Below are 18,344 nucleotides of genomic sequence, written 5' to 3' on the forward strand. Positions count from 1 at the left end.
GCCCGGATAAGCTAATCCGATGCGCAGAGCATCCAAGCTCCGCACTTGTGACAGCAATAATCTTCAAATTTGTATTTACTGATATTAACCCATGTATGCATAAGCCTACGTAGTCTGCAACGAGCAGACGTATATCGAAATACATGCCATTTTGTCAATCAATATAATACTGCAACACTCAAATTTGACTATCTTGTTACATCTCATACGTCTGTATGTTCAAACAGTGTGTGGTGAACTACAGAGGGTAGGGTTGATGTAAAAGTCTGTTTTTGTCTGTCAGTGGTGGAACATGAAGATCTGTAGGATCAATGTGGTGATGACCTGGAACAGAGCCAAAACGACTCTGAAACGTGATGCCATATCCTGATGTTCGTTCTAGTTGAGTGAGAACAAGTGAAATCTGCCTGCAAATAACACAGAATAAATGATCGATCTTAATATATAACCATATGCAATACTGTTAGGCAATAGCTGTGTGTGTGTGTGTGTGTGTGTGTGTGTGTGTGTGTGTGTGTGTGTGTGTGTGTGTGTGTGTGTGTGTGTGTGTGTGTGTGTAGTATTTAAACTTGTCAAACAGGTTCAGTGTTGCATGTATATAGCTAACTCGACCTCTGATAAAAATGTAGAAATCCTCAATTTTGATTCCCTTTCTACTGTAGGAGAAGCGTACGTGTTTGGGCAACAACTGCAGTAAACTTGTGCAAACAACCAATACATGCAGTCTTATAATACACTGTATACACAGCATCAATGGATTACAAATCACTTGATTTCTAACTTATACAAGTATGAATTGCAACAAACAGACAGCCAAAAGAAACTGAGCTAGCTAGAAGATCAAAACAAATCATGTGACTATTATATACAGCTAGACAAAACAAGAAAGCTGTGCCAGCTCAGGCTAACAGAGCAGTCTGAGTTGTGAGGCAGCTCTGACAAATGCACTGCAAACTTAAATGCCTACAGAAGGGTCTACATTAGGACACACAGTATATAATCTAACAAACACCAGTATGTTGTCTTTCAATAAACATAACCAGATCCTGTAGTTCTAACATATTTTGTCTACCGCTTGATACAAGGATTACTTGCACAAAAAGTGACAACAATAGGACTGCATTGAGCATGTAGTGGTATTCAATTTGATTAGCAATATGCTCAAAACGCTGTAAAAACTTCTTTCCACATGACTGCTTTAGTTGGACTGATGTAGTTTGTAGTCAATAGATAACGACATAACTACTACCAAACAAGTTGATCGAGTAAAACTTAGAAGCACATACAGTGAAACTCCTCGTGCTTCATACATGTGTGTGTTAAACTTTAGAACTTCATATATGTGTGGACACATGAAACAACTATAATGTAATATGCTCAACCAGATTAGTTCATTAAAGTTTATTATTGCAAGTATGGAAAGTAAACCCCTCTCTAGATGCTCTTAGACCATGGCTATCTACACCGATAACAGAGTAGCTACTGTCATATGAAAAGATGATTTAACTTAATCAGTCTACAAATCATAATTCAGCACTTCATTTACCTGTGCAAAGCAGGAATATAGTCAACTGTGTCCATTTCCAAACGTGTGCACACCATGTTCATACTGCCAGAACAAGAACACTCCAACTTGAATGTAATCGTATGATTTCTATTCTCCACACCAACAACTAGCCCACAGATGTTTACCATCAATGTATAAACAGTAACTCCACGATATGGCTACACAGCAACAAATAACAGTTTGAATAGCTTTCATTTGAACACTTTTGTTTTTGCTTGGTAACTACGCAACTTACCAAATAAAACTGATACTACTGAGAAAAGCATAAACAATTGCAACCTAATAGACTGAAGTGCAGTAATTATACTGATAATATAATCATCAAACGTAAGCATATGCAAGAGTATGCACACATTGCACATATGTCCACTAACTATTGTCTCATTTCTATTACATTCAATTACAATTTGTGTAAGAATTTTTTCAAATGTTCATAGTGAGTGTGTACAGACAATCGTGTCTACAACAAAGCCCATGACACCTAACTAGAATTGAATATCTTCAGTAGCTAGATGACAAAAGTGATGTATGTCTAGACGGGAAGACAGGAAGTCATCCAATGTAAAAAAATTGAACATGTCTCGTTGCACTGTTGCTACTGGTACCAATTTCTACAAGTCGTTGACAGTTGACTCAATCCCAACTCTGTTCCCCAGTCATGCAGTCATTCAAGAAAAGGATGGTAAAATTATTAAATATAAAGCAGCCTCTGTATTCGTTTATCATGCATGTAGCTATGTCATAGTATAATACTCACTTGTCTGTCAATTGTAAAATGACATTTCATATGTCGAGCAACATTGTTATACTATCATTGACTGTCAATTGTAGTCCAAAATCTTTTTTAGCTAGCTGATACAGTTTCAGGTAACAACCCATTGTCTAGTCCCTGATTTTACAACATGTAATACCTCTGTCCTTTTGCCTGACATTTTCAGTATGTGATAGAGGGTATCAGCTAAGATGGGAGATGCAGCAATGCTTGAGTCTGCCAAAACTGGTCGAGCACTGTAGAGTGTCAACACGCAGCTACGACCTTCATTCATGCCATTCCATCCTCCACCATCATCTGCAGCTACTACAGTTGCTGCATGTGGTGCAAAGATAGCCTGGTTTGATATGTGGTTGAAAGCCATTGGCACAACCATGTAAAAGCCAACTTTCAAAAAGGTAGTTACAGACACACAGTTTTTCACAGATCTCTTGCTGTGAGTCATAGCTGATGTTGGTCGCTGGCCCATTCCAGGGACAGCAAGAATTGCAATCCAAAGATCCACAAGTGTTGCTTTGTGTCCTTGTCCTCGCATCTTCTCTTGAAATAAACAAAGTTCTATCTCTGTGTCATGTAGAACTGTCAAGTACACAATGTGTGTAGGGCCATCTGTTGTTAGTACAGTCTCAATCCTCACCTCTGCCCATTCGGAACGTACTTTACAGACATCAACTCTTGTGAAATACCTGCAAAATGCAGAAGACATGATGACAACCAAAATTCCATGGTAATCTAAATTCATTGATATTTACCAAAATTCATGCTTTCACTGTAATGTCAAATCACAGAAATCAATAGCAGAAGCAGTATTAGAAACAGTAAGAATGCAAACCCTGTAAAAATAGGTGTTGATAAACATGCAGTCCTTTGTTAGCATTCTGCTACAGAGAGACTTCCACTGTGACCGCAATTTTGATTGAGAAGTCTAGTACGTAGTTATTTTTTGGAAGGATGGTTGTTTAGCATTCATACATAATGTGTTTCAGTCACTGTAGTCGTTGTCTTTAAATCTTCAATTCTATGGGATCTTCTTTTGCTGTGGCCAGGTTTTCTTTATTCGTTAACGTATTTCTTCGATAAAATGCCGCGTTCATTTAAATGTCGTAGCTGAGAGTTCAGATATAATATCAAACAGTGCCCTTGAATAAACGCCGCATTTCAATGAATTCCAATACATCTAGCAAGATCTATTGCCTGAAGTTTGAAGGAAAAATCATACGGCTTCTTTGGAGGCATATGTGAGGCAAACGTTTCTTTAGACTACCTTGATCACCACATGACGTCTCAAAGTGTGAAATGAGTACCAGTATCAAGTGTTGTTCTCTTAAGAAGATGTCAAACCTACACTGTGTACACGTGACACACTCTGAAAGCATGGACAGAGAGCCTTTAACAAATAAACGCCGCCCTTGAATAAACCCCACAGTTGGAACCCTAGCTATAAATAAACAACACAGCATTTAATCAAAGAAATATGGTAATTTATGCCATTTAGACACTCCAAGAATCGTTCTGATACATCTCATGTGACATGTGTTCAGCTTTTGAACGTTTGCTGAGTCAAGGGCCAAGTCTTGCAGCCATACAACAGCACTGGCAGAACAGAACAATAGTTTGAAAAACTTTCAGTTTGATCTTCTAGAGAAGTTTCTATTAGGAAACATGTTTCTGCCAACAACTGAATGCTGTACTGTCTTCCACAATTCTATTTTTAATTTGTGAACAACACTACCCAGATAACAAACTCATAAACATTCTGTAAGTGACCGTGGCCATCGATGGAAACGTGAGCTTGCTCTTCACCCACACTGAGAACTTTAGTTTTTGCAATGCTCATACCCCACTTGACACGTACAAGCTTTATGCAAAGCATCAACAGATTATTGTAGACAAGAAGGGAATCTTGAAATAACAGGTAAATCATCTGCATTCGTTCCTTCTCCAATCTCAGTATGACTTTGTGCACGAGCTCGATAATTCATTTACAAACTGCCTTCAGTCTTGTACTCAATCTCAATGCTGCCTCCATCAACCAAGGAAAAAGTTCACGGATTATCTTGTCCAAGTTGATGTTAAACCTTGCATCACACACACACACACACACACACACACACACACACACACACACACACACACACACACACACACACACACACACACACACACACACACACACACACACACACACACACAAATGAACAAAAAATGGACAAATGTTAAGCCCTCCACGTCTTTCGACGTCAACCTTGAGGTCAGTTGCGGAGATACCTTCTCCTGTCTCTAGAAACAGGGCCTCCACGTGCTACATGGAGTCTTGGGGCCAGCGCTACAATCCACCTGGAGCTTGACCAGAGTCATCCAGGGGCACTGAGAATGGCGCAGCTCTGGGACTGGATACCAAGGCCGACACGTACCCGTCTGCTGCATGATGTTGCTGCCAAGCCAGCGGTCTTGTCCACCCAGTCAATGACCAGGTACTCATTTATACTCCTGAGTCGAGAGAAGCAAGTGTGGGTGAGTTTCTTGCTCAAGGAAACTGCGACAGTGTCGCCTCCACCAGGATCGAACCTCCAACCCTCGTCACGGAATACAAGATCCCGGATGTCATCACCATCGCTCTACCATCTGCTCCACCGCCCCCCCAAACACACAATGGACAAATGTGGACAAATGTTAAGCCCTCCACGTCATTCAACGTCCATAGAGTCAGTTATGGAGATAGCTCCCCTGCCTCTAGAGACAAGGCCTTCATGCGCTACGTGGAGGCTTAAGGGCCAGTGCTATAATCCACCTGGAGTTTGGCCACAGTCATCCAGGGACACTGACTATGGCGCAGCTCTGGGACTGGACGCCAAGACCCACACATACCCGTCTGCTGATGTTACTGCCAAGCCAGCATTCTTGTCCACCCCAGTCAAAGACCAGGTACTCATTTACACTATAGAGTCAAGAAAAGAAATTATGCCATAGCTCGCCATCACTGTGACTTGCAACTTGGATGTTTCCATTCTCCAAATGCACTCTCTAACCAAATGAGCTTACAGCGTGCACGCATGCACACACACACACACACACACACACACACACATGCACACACACACACACACACACACACACACACACACACACACACACACATGCACGCGCACACACACACACACACACACACACACACACACACACACACACACACACACATGCACACACAAGCACACACACACACACACACACACACACACACACACAAATGGCAAACGGCAAATGGATAAGGAGCTGCCGTTAAACAGTAATGCCCCCAGCCAGATGGCTGAGTTCCTGTGCACTAAGCAGGAGCTATGGACCGTGCTAAGCAATCCCCTGAAGCCTGGCCAGGTGCTCTGAGCACCGACTGCAATGCCAACTGTTGTGTGGGCACCCAAAGTCCCACCCGGAACCCAGTGGCTGGTGGACTTTGTTGCAGTCGGAGACCTTTGCCACCCCGGTCAATGACCAGGTATTCATTTATACTCCTGAGTCGAGAGAGGCAATAGTGTGTGAGTTTCTTGCCAAGGAATTATGCCATAGCTCGCCATCACTATGACTTGAACTTGCAACCCTGCAGGGTCCCGGATGTCTCCATTCTCCAAACACACTCTCTAACCAATTGAGCCACACACACACACACACACACACACACACACACACACACACACACACACACACACACACACACACACACACACACACACACACAATCAAGGCAATTTAAACACCTCCTCGTATGACTTAAAGCCTACTTATGTTGTACACCAGGAATTGTAGAAGTCAAGTAAAACAGCATGATGGGACAAAATGACAGACAGACACGCAGACTGGCAGAGTACTATTACCCTGTAAGTGCATACATGCTAAACGTTCAAACAACAATAATAACAGCAGCACTGTACAACACCATATATTTAATTCTATTCACTTACTTCATCAAATCTGGAAGTGAAACCCAAAATATTCCTGCTGTTGCTCCATGAGCCATCAACTGTTCTCGTAGTGTTGGTGTCCAGAGAGGAGAAGAGTCACTCCAATCACCTGTCCATGAGTGAGATCCCCATGGATTACGCAAACGAATTAGCCTAAAATTACAGCATAGATTACAATAAATGCATAATTAACTAGAAAAATGCAGGCTAACATTGTTTTGAGGATATTCATAGTCACTCCTTATTTACACATACAAACAAGCATCCAAACCACGGTTTCCATGCACTTACAAGTACTGCAAAAAAAGTTAAAAGTTAATTAAGCTCATCCACTACATTATTTAGTTGTAGTTTAGAATATCTCTGAGTTCTAAACATAAAATGAAAATCCAAAGCTGTTGTTTGTACCACTTGCTTACTACCATACACACATATGTGCTCAATGTCATACATGTACCTGTTGTTATAGACTTGCTGAATGTCAAGCACAGAATAGGCATGCTGAGATGCCAGTCCGACTGTTTTGAATTCTGCTTCACTGACTGACTCATCAACAGACCCGCATGATGCACCCATTAAGAACCTGTAACAAATAGGGAACTTCCAGAATAAACAAAGCAATACACCTTGTCAAATGGTATTAGTTAAATATTATACATAGTCAATTACATATGTACATATGAAGTATGAATACAAATGAAATGCAAGACAGTAAAAATGGTAATAGAAATGGCAATAGAAATGACTGTGCACTTAACATTACATTGTACTTAGTTAATCTCTCCCTAGCACCCACTATGTTCGATAGCTCTTGCTAATATTCAGTCATTGTTCAATCTAGCTACATAAATTCACATATTTGTTCATCCGCAGAGTGTGTCTATGACATACATGCAAAAGAGATAGACAGTGAATAAAATAAATGACTAAAAACTAAACTAAATGTCAACACCACACACTACAACTAAACCAACAAAAAGTTAATTAAATTATTAAAGAAAACAGGTTTCATCCAATCAATGCAGCTATTTGAATGTCTTTGACACCAGATCATTAAAAATAATGTGCTGGTACATACCGTACTTCCGCACATTTAGCTGCATGCCGTATAAGCGGGGATTACTGGAAACTTGCCAATTTGCTTTTGAAATGTTGTGTAAACATGAGCCATGCTGATCCAATCTGTGCCAAGCCATGCTGGAGTGTGAATGCAGGCCAAGCTGGCTGACGGCAGCACATGTGTATTAGCAAGATGATGGGTCATAGCAAGAACCATTGTATCTTGTTGATTTGTGGGGCAAACACATTGTACACATCCAAATAGAAAGATGCCTTTGATTGCTGTATTGCTACTGAGAAAAATACAGGCAGCTTGTACCTGATCCATGATCAATAAAAAGTAGCACAAGAGTTCTAATGTACACATGACGGTTCGTAGCTAGCGTGTGTAACAAGAAACACACCCATTAAACCGAGCTGCCTCTCTTTTTCTTAACACCACATGAACAGGGTCTGATTCAATGCTCTACCTTGGGCCGGCACAGCTCAGCTCGGCTTGGCTATGAACCAGGGCTCGTGTATAACCTTCACATTACCCAGTACATTTGTAATTACTAATTTCTACTAAATGTAAATGTTGTTGAGAATCTGCCAACACAACACACTTTCAATTGTTTGCCTACCTAAACTCAACTGACTCACAACACGTTTACTATTGCTGTCAAAAACCACACTCCTAGATGTACATTAACATATTATGTACATGTCCTAGTGGCATACATAAATGGTTTGCATAAGGGTTTCATGACCATCACCAAATGGCTATGTTCTTATGATGATGACATAGTAATGTCACTGGTTGGTGACGCAAAGACAGGAGTCGGCTGGTCTCAAATTAGACACAGACACATTTTACAGCTAGATCTAAATGTTGTTAAAGATAATTAGAGAATGTTTTGATTAGAGTTGCAAAAGATTATTTCATTTCATGTGAAACACTTTAACAGTATTGTTGTTAATTGTTCTTATTGTTGCTTTTATTGTTGTTGTTCTTATTGTTCTTGTTCTTATTGTTCTTGTTCTTATTGTTCTTGTTCTTATTGTTCTTGTTGCTGACTGTTTGTTAAACCTAATTAATTAGTTAGAAGTTTACAATAGAATTTTAGTCAATTTTGTTTAGATGGGAAAATTTACCGGGTACCAGGTCTCTTAGACTTGTTGACTGACAGTAATATAACTGAGTCAGGCGACAAACATAAATGAGAGATAATCTAAATTTTAGTAAGCAATTAATTGAGTAACTCTGAGCATTGCAGGTTGCCACTTATTTAGCTCAACTTTCTATCAGATGTCACACCCAAAACCACTTTGAAATTAACTAATTACATTCCGCACCGCAATACTTTTATTTCTGGGAAAAACCTTGCAGGACCTGCAAATTTATGTCTGAAAAAAGCTCTCCCTTTAAGTTTAAATGTTAAGTTTCTTGATATCTGGGGTTCACGTGTGATCTGTGAACTATTGCATGTACACCCATGTCCTCCATAATAAATGCTTCTACAAGATAGCCAACTATTCTCTAACTGTCTCTTATGCTATGCTAGTGAGTAGCTCTTCTTTGCCTGGGCAAATTGGATCATTAGTTAATTAAACCAAGGCGTGCATGCGCTAGGGTTACAGTAATGCCTCTGTAGACCAACCAAGGGATGGATGGACGGATAGATAGACAGACAGATGGGCGGACGGACAATTGGAATACATTCATTGTTATCGCTAGTGTTAATGAAGAAGCACTAGAGTGCTAAACACTCGGCTGCTAACTTAGCTATGTTACAAGGATGCATATATGGTAAGTCTAAGTCACGAGATACAATTAAGATCACATGGACGTCACTAGACACTACATGCCGAGACAAAGGACAGCCAGTCTTTGAGCCAAATAGCTTCATTTGCATCCGAATTTACGAGAAACACGGTAGAGTACGCATACCAATATGAAAGAACAGAGAGTAGACTGACACATAAAAGATACCCTAACAGTACACTTATGCGGAGTAGATAATCATAGATAATAGTCTTGCACAGCCAGCCCCTCCCCTTTTCAAAACTTAAAAGGGGAGGGGCTGACTGCGTAAAACTAAGTAGATAATACCACCCACATCTGTCTATCGACCCGCCCACATCCAGCCATTAAGCTGTGTTGTGTGACATAGCAACACTACATAGAGTATAGGCGTGTCTCTAATCATCCATGCGTCATTGCAACACTTAGATAATTGGCAGCATCCACTCTTGTGACAATTTAGCACATACTAGCCATACTATAACAATGAGAGCATGTGCAAGAGATGTGTCAAGTCGTACCAAGGTACATACCAGGTCTACATTGGCGCTACTGTACCCTAGTGCTTGTACGCCATGAGTTAATTAGCTTGCCAAGTGATGTAATGATGTCTTTGCATGCTGTCAAGAGGTATCCAATAGATATCAGATGTCGACAATCCCACGTGCCAGTCAATGTATCCAGCCCCCTTCTCAAGCTCTTCATGTTAATTAGCAAAGCAATGTACCTCTGTCATTAGATTCAAGGTGGGATAGCAGTTGAGGGTTTAGCACTTTGATGGTTCTTCATTCATTGGTAGTAATATCCCATTCTAGGGCACGGTACACTTGAGTATTCCAGCTCAGACATATTACCTTATTAGTAGCTCACCAGCCTACTCATCAGATTTTCAAGCTTCCCTTTCTGCACTTTAATTGCCGGGACATTTAAAATCATGTATACTACACTGCCACTGAGTATCTCATTTCAGGTAAATTAGCATAATTGTTTACAAATGTAGGTTAGTGCGTGGTCAGAAGACAACATATCCAGTTCATTTGACTGAGGTCATGAGGGGCTTCCTAACAATAATTAGCTGAGGTGGGACCAGGGCTAATTATGGAGGAAAAAGCCCCTCATGCCCAAAGTCAAATAAATATATATAATAGTGAGCACTAAGTGCTAGTTCTTTGCCTTGGCAAAATTAGATTAATTAATCAATGAACTAAGTATCCAATTTTAGACATATTACATTTTTACTAAGTACCGTATTTCCTCAAAAGAATGCAGCAGCGTTTATTCATTTGGCAAGACTGGATCCTGCGGCGTTCATTTAAGGACAGCATTCTTTCAATGTCAGTCTCATGTACACTACCACACGCACACTATGCACGTCTGGCCCAAGCCTGATCTTTCTCCCTCCTCTATTCGTCTTTTTCTGTGTGCCAACATCGTCTTTAAAGCTGTCATCATTTGCCACTCGGCATTCGGCTACTTACTCCATGACTCGTCTGCTTGCCTGTTCCTAAAGCGCCGCACATACTATACTTTGAGTTTGAAGACAGCCTTGTATGAACGCTTCTTGGGTCGCTACTCTTCAGCCTTGTGGTTCAGATGATTCAGTCACATGCATGCACGTGGTATAGATAATGAATATCAATTACCTACCCTGCAGCATTCATTCAAGTTAGTGGCAGAACCCTGTAGTGCATATTTAAAGGAGGTGTTCTTTTAAAAGCGGTGTTCTCTTTTGAGGAAATACAGGCATCATTAGCTCGTTTGTAAGTAGACCTTTATCTGGTCTGATTTTCAAGTACCGTATAAGATGAAATATTGGTGGGAAATTTAGTTTGACCGCCAATATAAAATCCGTCATTAATTTGGCCACTGGGATATGTTGATGTCACCACCCATGTGGATCAGCAGGCATCATATGGCGATGTGGTGGTACATCATGCAGATGAGGCCACAACATGATAGGTAATCTCTGCTTGCCATCTGTTGTGCCTATGAACAAGGCCGTGAGGCTATGAATGAAGCTGGACTGTCAAGTTCACGCAGGTCCCGTTCTTTGCACTGACACAGCAGTTCTTCATCACTAGGCAGTAGTTGCATGGAGACCAGTAAGTTAGGGAAATGGTAGCCACAAACACAGCTGTCAATAGACATATATCAGTTATCAAACAACGATGTCCGACCGACAAATTAAAATCCTCCAATATGCTTTGTCCATTAATTTCTTAGCAAACCGCGAATATAAACTCCTGCCAATGTTTCATCTTATACGGCATGCATTTCAGTTGCTGGATTAGGCATATTTACACTGTTATTGAGTCTTCTGTTTCAGATGAGTTAGAAAGAGTGTCACCATGTCATGTAATTTTTTACTGAATATCCAGAATAAGAAGATTTTACTTTTCACAATTTACTTGTAAAAACTAGCGTCATACCAGACTCTCTCGTGCTGTCGTACCTGGTTCTTGTATGACATGACAATGCTAAAACCAGGCATGGCAACATGAGAGGGTTTGGTACAAGACTAGTAAAGACGTGTCTGTATCATTCAGTGCAAGGAATATGCTTTTGTATTCACAGAGATCTGACGTACCACAAAAATAACCACAAGTAAGGTACATCCAATCAGAACAAAAAGTTTGATGTCTCAACAGCAGTTGGCAACCTCAGATGATGACGCAACCTATCTCATGTTCTTCTCAGTCCTAATTTACCCCTATGGAATATTTCAGGCCTATTTGCCTATCTGTCTAGACACTGGTCATCAGGAACAACGTCTTACAACAGCAGTATTAAAGCAACCTAAAATGTCAATGGAACCATCCTATGTTGTTTTCCATCCTAATGTACCCTTATGGCCAATTTTCAGGCCGACTGATTTGTCCGTCCGTGTGGCCGTTTATCTCAAGCAGACATTTACCACAGCATCAAATAGCTGCCAGCTTTACACGCACATGAAGGAATGAGTAGTCGGAACGACTAATCTCAATCATGGCTTTGTCTATGTGTACACATACATACACACACGCACGCGCACACACACGCACACACACACACACACACACACACACACACACACACACACACACACACATGCACGTGCACACACACACACACACACACACACACACACACACACACACACAATTAACTGCCTATGTTCCACACCTACTAACAAAAAAACAAAACCAAAATAATTAAAACTGCCTTACCCTGCTTCCTTGAAGCTTAAGAGTTGTCCCCATACCAAGTCACCGTCTATTGCATTTTCATCTCTACTCAATAATGGGCTCACTAACAAAGTTGTACATAAATAATCGGCACAACAACAAAACATAAGCAACATAATATTGTCTTGCCTTGCAACTTCAATGTGTCACACGGAGCCCCAGTCAGAGTTGACAATCCTTCAATACAATTTCCACCTCTCAGAGCTTCATAGCATGAGTAGAGTTTAGCCATTGCCTTTTCAATGAGAGGGACCCACAGTTGAGCACGTCGAGCCTACAAACAATTGCTATGGAATGATATATTAGACACCATAAAGAATACAGTACTAACCTGAGAATATACCAATCGATTGTATTTGTTGCAAGGAAAACAATCATCAACAAGAATGATCTGCCACCGACCATCCTTACACAGTCGAACTTGATACGCTCCTTCAAAACATTTCTAAGCAAATGATATTTGATAGACATACTCCACAGTTAGGGGTCATTCAAAATTATCGACAGTTTCACAAGTGTACAAAGTGCATGCTTTTCTGAAGCCCCTCCCCTCGTATGCAACATTGCTGATGCACAACTCAATAGTTTGCCCATGGTTACATCTATGAGACTCTAAGAGCGTTGATGTGTAGTCTTCAATGCTTCTGCATTTATACAGTTCTTCTCCCATTCCAGTTTACCCGCTTGAATGATGTCAGCTCGAGGTTACCGGTCATTCAAGTGGACAAAGACGAAAACATTGAGAAAGTCGTGGTAGAGACAGCTGGACTCTTTATGGATGGCTAATGTTGTTCTAGAACAAACCGAAGTAGGCTGCCGCAATCGTACATGTTTGCAAATCCTGTACATACGGGTGACTAACACGGGGACAATGAATGATCCAATTCCGGTCATGGAAAACAGAATAATTAGCACTAATGAATATTTTATAAAGCATACAGAGGCCATCACCCTCTCCCCCTACCGTGTGCTTTGTACACTTGTAAATTGTCGATAATTTTGAATGACCCCTTAGCAAGCAAGCAAAATAAGACAAACACAATACAAATAAACAAAACCGGACAGACGAGGTTTTAAATATTTACAACAACTCTCAAAGTTTACCGTCAATAAAGCAAAGAGACCAACAATGTGTGCATTTTTAGGTGACTGGTATTGTAGTCATGGTTGAACAATCACGTTTAAGTCTTGTAGTTGTTGATATAGATTTTGATGCTCAAAATGTATATTATCTTGACAGACAAGTATGACTATCAGATAAATGAAGACAAGACGAGCAGACAGGCAGACAAACAAACACACAAATTTACAACAAACAAAAAGAATAACCAAAACACTAAAACACAGACAGGCAAAAACAAATCTAAGTTTCAAACCTGCCGTGTAACAATTATCTTTTCCACAAGCTCAGGCCTTTCTGCTAAAACAGCCAAAGCACTGAGAAACCTTCAATCAAACAACAGACTGTTCAGAAACTTTCAATCTGATCACATCATGATGCGGTAAACTCACCAGCAGTTGCCCAACACTCCCTGCATAATATCACTTGGTCTCGGAGTTCTAGAAACAACCCACTCTGAACGACTTTGATCGACACGCACTATCTGTGGTGGACGCAGCCACTGAGTGACACGTGGATTGTCAGAATGACGTGGGTTTAAGTACAAGGAACGAGATGAGTGAGGAAATGAAGGGTCAACAAATGAAATATGACTCTACAACACAAGATGTTAACTCATCAATACACTGTACTAAACTTGCACACACAAGCAAATAAAAAACATGCAAACACACTCACACACACACACACACACACACACACACACACACACACACACACACACACACACACACAGAAAAAATGACAAACAGATAGCAAAAGAGCTCCTATGCAAAGCTGAGTTGCATTACTAAGCTGTCTTTTGGAGTTGAAGACAAGTGCTTGCAGAAGCACTGACTGTGACATCAAGTGCGATGTGAAAACTCCAAGTTTTACTAGGTCCAAGTGACTAATAAATGTCGCAGACATCAGCATTTGTCACTCCAATCAAATACCAAGTACTCATTTATACACCTACACCAAGTGCAAAATGGTGAGTGCATTTTTCTCCCAGAAATATTGCACTGTAACTTACTAGAACTAGAACTACTGTATAACCACTTTCCAGCCGCCTCGCATATTTTTCATGGACTTCGAAGGAAGGCACTTTTTGGAGTGCAGGCAGAGTTAATTTGAGACGGGCACTTAATAATTTCACATGAAAACCATGCACCTAACAGCTCTGATCGGTATGCTGTATTTGATATACCAATATGGAAGGAAAGGAACAACATGGACAAATCTCTATAAATGATTGCTAGCTAGCTTGCACATGAAATAGCTGCACTCTACATCAGTATATATGAGTTAAAAAACAACAGTGTCAGCGTTTATGTATGTCAATGCAAAATAAAGAACGGAAAGCAGGAACCGTGTTTTTATCCAATAAACAAGAAACACTCCTGCACAGACAACATTACTGTAAGAGAATACCTACCAATGGACTGTAATATTGTAATTGTACAACAGCAGCAACAAATCAAAATCAAACAACACAAAATCATGAGACAATAGCCTGGTGGATAAAATTGTAAAGCCAATACTTTAACTGTTCTTGCGCCATGTCATTGCAATCACAGACAGAATAGTGTGGCAGTAAAAACAGGACAGTGCTTATTTCTGCTGAATATAACTGCAATATGGCATTTATAACAGCCTGCAGTAAAAAGTAAAAAGCGGTTATACGGTAGAACTTGCAATCACAATGAGCCCAAAATTGGCCAAATATATTAGTTTCATGAAATGTCGTGCTTTAACCAACTAAACTACAGCACTTCCATATTACTATTATATTATGTCATTATGCCCCTCTATCAGTCTATGATGGGCAAGTGGAGTCTTTACCCCCATCTGGGCGCCCACCAACTAGGCAAGTGTGCCCAGCAGGGTACATGTTTCTGTGTAGTCGACACGGCGATCCCAATTCGATATAGATTGCAGGCATTGGTGACCGCAAACTCAGACAGAATGCCTAGTGGATATCAATGACCACCAGGAAAGCACTAAACGTCATCAACGGACCATTCGCCAGACCACAGAAACTCCCCAACGACTGAAACGGGCCATAGTCTCATGAACAAAGCTAGAGAAACAAGAGAAAGAGAAGAAAGACAGACAAGTTTCATAATTTACTATTTACTGTCATCACTGGGTTTGAACCCCCAAACCAAGGAATGGTAGCCATTGTTGCTAACCACTAAGCTACAATGGTGATGTCGTCATCACCCTCTAGGTAGGGTAAGTGGGATGTTTACCCTCAACTGGGCGCCCACCAACCTGGCAGGTAAGTCCCAGAGAGGTACATGTTTCCGTGTAATCCATATGGCACTATTAACTGGCTTATCGATCATTGATTGCGTGCACTACGAGAATTTCACCAGCTCTAAACAGCATGTGCAATAGATATCAATGACTACCAGGAAAGCACTGATCCTCATTGCCAACGGTCCCCATGGCAGATCACAGAAACTCCCCTTCGACAGAAACAAGTCTACTCTCACAGACATAGCCAAATAGACAGTGAGAAAGAACCAACAGACTCATTTCATTATATATTGCTGTCCGGGATTAAACCCAAGCCTATTGTTATTATTATCATTATCATTATTTATATTGTACATTAGTATAGAAATCAAATGCATCTAATTTAAAGATTCTCATGTCTCAGTATTTCTTAAGAGAATTAATTTTACACCCTCAATCAGCTTGGCAGTAGATTATTCAGCGTGCAATAAAGTTCATCTCCAGCTATCCGTTATCCTATTCTAGAAAAAGGTCACGATACCCTTTAATCAGAGTACCTCATTGCCACCAGACCCACAAAATTATTAGCTCATCATTTTAACCCTCAACCCCAAATAAATGCCATTTTGTGGACGCAACAGAGGAGCTCTAAATACATTAACCAATAAACAAGAACATTTCACGTGACATCTATGTCTTACCATCCTACAAAAAGATATTATGTTCTTCCACTGTAATATTGCATCATGTTCATCCACCTGTCTTTTCAACTGCATACTCCAACTTTCTTGTCGTCCTACACTAGGACCTCTCCTTCTCTTTTCCGTATTGTCCTCTACATTGCCATTTCCTTTCTGTTTGTCCCCATATCTAGTACTACAAATCTGACACCGGACTTCTCCTTCTGGATTCTTTAATGTGCATTTTACACAAGTCCATGTTCTATCCTGTCGCTGTTCTGTTCGGAGCTTGCGTGAGATGGCAGCTGTGATGGGGATGTCACAAGCTACACAACGAGTTTTATTGGGTTCATTGTTATACCTACACTTGTCACACTTCCACCATCCGGACTTCATAACATCGCCTCCTTTCGTAGGTTGATGACACATGCCACATGTCTCAACATGTACAGCATTCATGTATGTGCAGTGATGACAGGCAACAACATCACTGTCTGGTGCTTTTGAGGATTGAATAACTGAATGTTTCTCTTCAGTTTCCAGTGCATTGTCCTTCTCTACTGTTGCTATTCTGCTGCCACAAGCGCTGCATCTGCTTGCTGATGAAGGGTTGAGAAGAGTGCAATGTGGGCAAGGCCTCATCTCAGTTTCATTGACTGATGTGGAAGTCCCTTCATTCAAATGAGTCTTGGTACCAACATCTTTAATACACTTATGGCACATTTCACACTCCAAAGCTCCTGCAGGATTAGAGAACGTACAAAAGTAGCATGCAATACCATCACTAGATGACATACTCCTTTCTACAGCTTTGCTTTCTCTCTCTACTGTCTCCTTGTATCGAGGATGTCTACATTGCTGACATTCTTTCCTTAATGATGAGTTGATACATGTACAGTATACACATTCCCATGTACCAGAGTGACCATCATATGAGGAAGAACTTTCATCTTCCATCGCACTTCGGGGTAGACTGTTTTGGTTGGGGTCAATGACTACCACCTCTGGCTTTGCTGTTCGGCACATTTCACAAGTAAAAAAATCTAACTTGTTATTAAAAGTACATTTAGGACATTTCCAATTTCCTTTTTCACTTTCTCTGCCATCACGTCTATTGCCTTCCTCTTTGCTCTCTGATGGAGAGACGGTAGACGCGCTGTCTGACAAATCTACAGACGCGCTACGACTAAACACTCGTTTAAATCCTCCAACTATTTTGCCTTTAAGTTCTTTGAAGAGTGATTTACGTGGCTGAGAGATGGGAGGACTGTCTTCGCGTGGCACATTCAGCAGCCTGTTGAGTCCACATGACAGACACGACGATGCATTATAAGGAGAAAAGACAGTGCAACGAACACATTGCCATTTGCCTTCTCGTGCACATTGACAAACCTGACATTCACTATATAACAAACTGTTCCGTGACGTGCAGCGACGACACGACCACATCCTAGACGGCTCTAGCCTCGGCCTCCAGACCCGTGTAGCGCCGATTAATTTCGTCCTTTTTAGATACACAAAACAACGACTTGTAGTGCGCTCTTCACGCACTCACGTCCCTGCACGTCGTGGTTTGTATTCTACGCCTGTCAACGGCAGTAACAAAACCTTCTAGTAGAGCCGCTTGTTCTAATTACAAACCGATGCTTCGACATCTACACTAACCAGCCAGCTGCATGCTCAACGAACGACTTCATGATCACATCTACGAGACAAAGTCTCGCAGTGAATTCACAGCGAAGTTTTGTCGCGCTTTTGCGGCAAGTCACATCGAAATGATAAAACCGTAACTGTAAACACAAAGGTACCCGTGCAGCGGAATGCGACACGATGTTCTAGCGCGACGTGTCTTCGTCGTTCTTGTATTACGGCAATCAACCAATTACGGCAATCAACCAATTACGGCAATCTTGTATCAACCGCAATATTGAGAGGAGGCGGTACCATACCAGACCTGCGT

At 41.0% G+C, this 18,344-nt stretch overlaps 1 protein-coding gene across 2 annotated transcripts; it reads right to left on the reverse strand.

Annotated features, from left to right (window-relative positions):
* Positions 1–58: 58 nt before the first annotated feature.
* LOC134190030 (calpain-15-like) lies at positions 59–17,819 on the reverse strand. 2 transcript variants are annotated; one of them, XM_062658442.1, is made up of 12 exons: positions 17,182–17,819; positions 16,406–17,124; positions 13,874–14,076; positions 13,738–13,807; positions 12,693–12,806; positions 12,491–12,635; positions 12,344–12,425; positions 6,753–6,878; positions 6,296–6,448; positions 2,479–3,025; positions 1,547–1,725; positions 59–407 (listed from the first exon to the last, which is right to left on the reverse strand). In XM_062658442.1, the coding sequence occupies exons 1-12, from the start codon at positions 17,408–17,410 to the stop codon at positions 239–241; spliced, it is 2,736 nt and encodes a 911-aa protein (XP_062514426.1). In that variant the 5' UTR covers positions 17,411–17,819; the 3' UTR covers positions 59–238. The 2 variants fall into 2 exon arrangements, with proteins under 2 accessions (XP_062514426.1, XP_062514425.1); XM_062658441.1 differs by having other exon boundaries at positions 16,406–17,819.
* Between the last annotated feature and the right edge of the window lie 525 nt (positions 17,820–18,344).

This window comes from Corticium candelabrum, chromosome 14 (assembly GCF_963422355.1).
Source record: "Corticium candelabrum chromosome 14, ooCorCand1.1, whole genome shotgun sequence".
NCBI lineage: Eukaryota > Metazoa > Porifera > Homoscleromorpha > Homosclerophorida > Plakinidae > Corticium > Corticium candelabrum.